Below are 4,669 nucleotides of genomic sequence, written 5' to 3' on the forward strand. Positions count from 1 at the left end.
TCATTGATAATGCTTGCCAACTTAAAATGTATTTTTAACAATCCTCTTCTAAGTCAATTATTTTTAGAATACTAAAAGTAACAAAATATAAGGGAAAAAATATAAGTAGAAGTGGTCAGGACACGTTTCTGTCATGCAGTAATCAATTGAAAGGTAACATTAAGGTCGCTTGTGATAGAAACACATACGGGATAGTGGGCAGAATTCAGGTTGTGGTATATGCCAAAGACAGCCTTAGCAGTCCTGAACCAGAAACCAAGTTTGCTTATATGTTTGTGAGCTACCTCATATATAACTCATTCGATTATTAATTCTTATGCTATCCTTCCTAATGAAATGATGCTATTGATTATAATTACTGTGTACATATCAAGATATGGAAAAGATGGTCCAAGAGTCTATTCTACATTGTGATTATACAAAATATACAGTCTCTTAGCTGAGACTATAGTCATTATTAAGGTAATGGTTGTTACTCATGCCTTTGCCTTTGTTTTTTAAAAAAAGAGGTTCCATTATTTCATGTCAAGGAACTTTATTTCTAAGAAGTGTAAATCTATCCCATATTATCTGAAGGTGGGCTGCACAATTCTCTTGAAATATTCCTTCTTTTATGTGTTTTAGTGGTTTGGGCAAAGATCCAAGTCAAATACTAATTTTTGGAAAAACAGCATTCATGCGACATACCATATGTGGAAAGGCCAAACCTGAAGCTACAAACTCCTCAAGGATAACTTTAAATTTACACATTCAGCACTTCATTCCATAACAAAAGCTGAGATTTCTAAGGAGTCGCGCAGTGAAGGTAAGAACTATCTCAGAATATAGGCCAGGTTGCAGTGGCTCACGCCTGTAATCCCAGCACTTTGGGAGGCCGAGGCAGGAGGATCATTTGAGGCCAGGAGTTCTAGATGAGCCTGAGTAACATAGCGAGACCCCATCTCTACAAAACACAAAAAAATTTGCCAGGTATGGTGGTGTGGGCCTGTAGTCCCAGCTACTCGGGAGGCTGAAGCAGGAGGATGGCCTGAGCCCAGGAGTTCAAGGTTGCAGTGAACTATGATTGGGCCACTGCACTCCAGCCTGGGTGACAGAGTAAGATCCTGTCTCTAAAAGAAAAAAGAACTATTTTAGAATATAAATAAAGTGAAAATATCTTGTGAATTTTGAACTAGAATACTCTTCAACTAGATTATTTCTAACTAGATTACCATGTGCTTCATAAAATGGCTTTCAAAGTTTATGCCTAAATGAGAAGTTTTGCATTGGATTACATTTAACTGAAATTTTAGATAATTTATCCTAGGAGTTAAATGTGCTGTTTTTATAACATGAATTATTAAACACTAAGAGACCTGCATCATTTATCAGGATTTTGTCTGAAAATTCACTATCTTTCCCCTAATTTTCCAAGGCAATGCTTTGACATTTATGAGGCAGTGCATCGTTTATCATTTATCACTCATGAGCTAGCTGGTGCATCATTTATGAGCTATGTGTCATTTATGAACCATGCATCATTTATTTGGATTTTGTATGAAAATTTGCTCTTTTTCCCCTATTTTTTTCCCAAGGCAATCCTTTGACACTTATGAGCCAGTGTATGCATAAAGTCAGGGGATCACCTAGAGATCATTGTTTTCTCTACTGATCACTTGCCCCACCTCAAGTGGCAGCCATCTTGTCTCCTACAGCCCTCATTTCATCTGTTCTAAGCATGGGTTAAGTGATTTCCTTGCTCCTTATTGCTGCTTCCAACTATTCTTTCTCTTGTAGCTTTGGATCTCTTCTAGCTTTGGATCACATGCCATCAGGTTCAATCACCCACTATCCTTCATGTTTGAAGTCATCTATTGACCCCCTGGTCATTCCTCTTTCCAGATGATTTTAATTCTTGTCTCTTTGATTCCCTCTCCAACGCCACTTAATACTTGGTGATTTCAATATATACATGTATGTATGATTCTTCTAACACCCTGGGCTTGACCTATCTTAGTTACTCACTCCCATATTCATTCTCTTGTCTTTGTTATACATTTTACATCTCAATTTCAAGTATCCCACCCTGACCACCACCTGCTATCTTTCTAGCTCATGCCTTAGAGTATTAAAACTCTAACAATCTTTTGAGCCAACCTAGATCTGTAATCTGACACCCTCTGACACCTGTTAAATTCCTCTCTCTGGTATCAACTTAAATTCCATGGTTAACCATTACAAATACTCCCTTATACCAATACACTCATGTTCCTAAACCTCAAGTGAGTCCTTAAATGCTGTATGAAAAATCAAACTACTTTTCCATAATCCATGCACTTTCACACTTTTCCTAGATGACTATTTCATATCCTCCCCTCTCTCCTCAGACAACCAATCTACTTGCCCATCCTCACTTTCAGCTTATGATCTGGCCAATTAACTGAGATATTTGAAGCTATTGGAACAAAACTTCCACAATCTCCCATCATTTCAAAACATGCCTTTTCTCTCTCTTACTTTGCGTTTCTCTCCTGTTATCCTACCTTAACACAATTTGTAATCAGCTGGATAATCTTTTCTTGTGAAGGGCTATGCTATGCATTTTAGGCTATTTAGCAGCATCCTTAGCCTCTGCCCACTAGACGCACACCATCAGCTGTGAAATCCCAAAATATCTCCAGACATTATGAAATGTCCTTTGAGGGGCAAAATCACCTTTAGTTGAGAACCACAGACAGAGATGACCTGTCCATTCTCCTAGCTATTTGTACTAAAATTCATCATCTCTTGCCTACTCAAATACTTGATTCCAATATCCTCCCCCCATTTATATCATATCATCAATTTTCTTTCTTCTGGTTCAGTCCTTTCAACAAAGATATGATAATATTCATTCTAACTCACAGAAACAAACAAACCAATCCTCTTCTATCCCAAACTTCCCTATCACTTCATTTCTCTATACCACATTACAGCAAAGTGCTTAAAGGAGGTATCTGTATTTGCTGTCTCTAAATCCTCTCTTCCTAGTATTTCTTAAACCAATTCCAATCAGGATTTTGCCTCACCATTCCACTGAAGATACTTATGTTTACTATTGGCCTTGATACTGCTAAGTCCAGTGGTCAATTCTTAGCCCTCCTCTTATTTGACAAAACAACAAACCATAATACCATTGATCTTTCCCCATTGTTTTAAACGATTTCTTCACTTGGCTTCTAGGGTGCCACACTCCCCAGGTTTTCTGCCCATCTAATGGCTGTCTAAAAACCACAGAAGAGTCCCAGTAATGATAAATTTAGAAAATAAGTATTGACTCGTTGTGCAAGGAGGCTAAAGTGAAGACTTTAAATATGAAAGTTAATCATGCTAATGGATATTACAGTTAAGATTCTTTGTCTTTCACATACCTAGGGACAATCTACCCTATGGATCTCATTGTGTACTTATTCCTGTATCCATTATATCTTGGAATAGCACTTGTAAATTAAAGGTACGTAATACTTATCTGTTGGAAAAAAGAATTTGACTTTGAATAAATTACCAACATAGGATTTAGTTACATAATTCTCCTGAAAACCTTGTTTATAAACTGTTCCCTACCTTCCACTGTTGGTAGGAATATTACTTATTAAGTGATTAAATCAGTATGTATTTTACTCACAAAAATTCCCCATAAAGCACATCCTGCTTTGTAAGTTATAGGTTCGTATGTTCCAAAGACTCCTTTAATTTGTCCCATATACAAAACCATTAGGAGATACCACATGAAAACTTCAAAGACGCCAATCATAATCTGGATAGTCTGTGAGAAAAGAATGCTATTAGTACTGAAATCATGTAATTTAAAACACAATTCCAGTAAGTGTTAACTATAAGAAACGTTTAAAACTTTACAAAAGATGAAAGAAAAATAGCAATGTACTTAACAAAGTATTTCCTGGATTGGTTAGTCCAGAAAGAATGCCCAAACCAGGAAAGACTGAGGTTTACCAAATAGGAACCAGTCATACTTGGAGGAACAGATTTTTCAATAATAGTTGCTCTGGCCAATGCTCCCACAGAGAATTGTGGAGAAAGAAAGTTCACAGCCTGATTCTACCACTGGCTATCCTCTCCATACATAAATAATGGCACGAGAGGAGAATACTGAGCATACTTGAGAGAAAAAATGTAGTTACTAATCTACTTGGATGCAGGAAACCACATATCCGACATTTTGTTGTACATTAGTAATTTATTGAGGATGAATCACTTTTTAAATCTTATATGTGTTTATCTTTTCCTTCAAGGACTACGTGGTATGGATTTTTTCACAAGTAATCTGGAGTGAGGTACAATCCAACACAGTGAAACAAAGGATATCCAAGGTGGAGTTGTTTGCAGTAGGTCTTCTCACTGGATAAGGGATTAGTTAGAATATGGGGGAATTATTGCTCAACCTTAATTTGTAAGAAGATAATGATAATCCCAGTAAATATGCCCCAGTAAATTTATTTCTGAATTTATACAAGAATTGATATTTCATATGCTGAATCACATTTTTAATTACTTTAAAAATGACAGAGGATACATTATTTTTATCTTCATATAAACTTTAATAGGAAGCTATTTAATGTTTCAAGAGTTTCAGCTCTTTGTAAAGCAAGTGGTCTATGAAACATATAAATGCAATTGGCTAATTTTAAAA

At 36.2% G+C, this 4,669-nt stretch overlaps 1 protein-coding gene across 1 annotated transcript in view; it reads right to left on the reverse strand.

The window, feature by feature from the left end:
• The window catches only part of MS4A13 (membrane-spanning 4-domains, subfamily A, member 13), a 41,375-nt gene that overhangs the window by 21,986 nt on the left and 14,720 nt on the right, over positions 1-4,669 (reverse strand). Inside the window, exon 2 of the mRNA XM_012643929.1 lies at positions 3,644-3,784. Within this exon, the coding sequence (XP_012499383.1) occupies positions 3,644-3,784 (141 nt within the window). The remainder of the gene's footprint in view (positions 1-3,643; positions 3,785-4,669) is intronic.

This window comes from Propithecus coquereli, unplaced genomic scaffold, assembly GCF_000956105.1.
Source record: "Propithecus coquereli isolate 6110/MARCELLA unplaced genomic scaffold, Pcoq_1.0 Scaffold202, whole genome shotgun sequence".
In the NCBI taxonomy this organism is placed as follows: domain Eukaryota; kingdom Metazoa; phylum Chordata; class Mammalia; order Primates; family Indriidae; genus Propithecus; species Propithecus coquereli.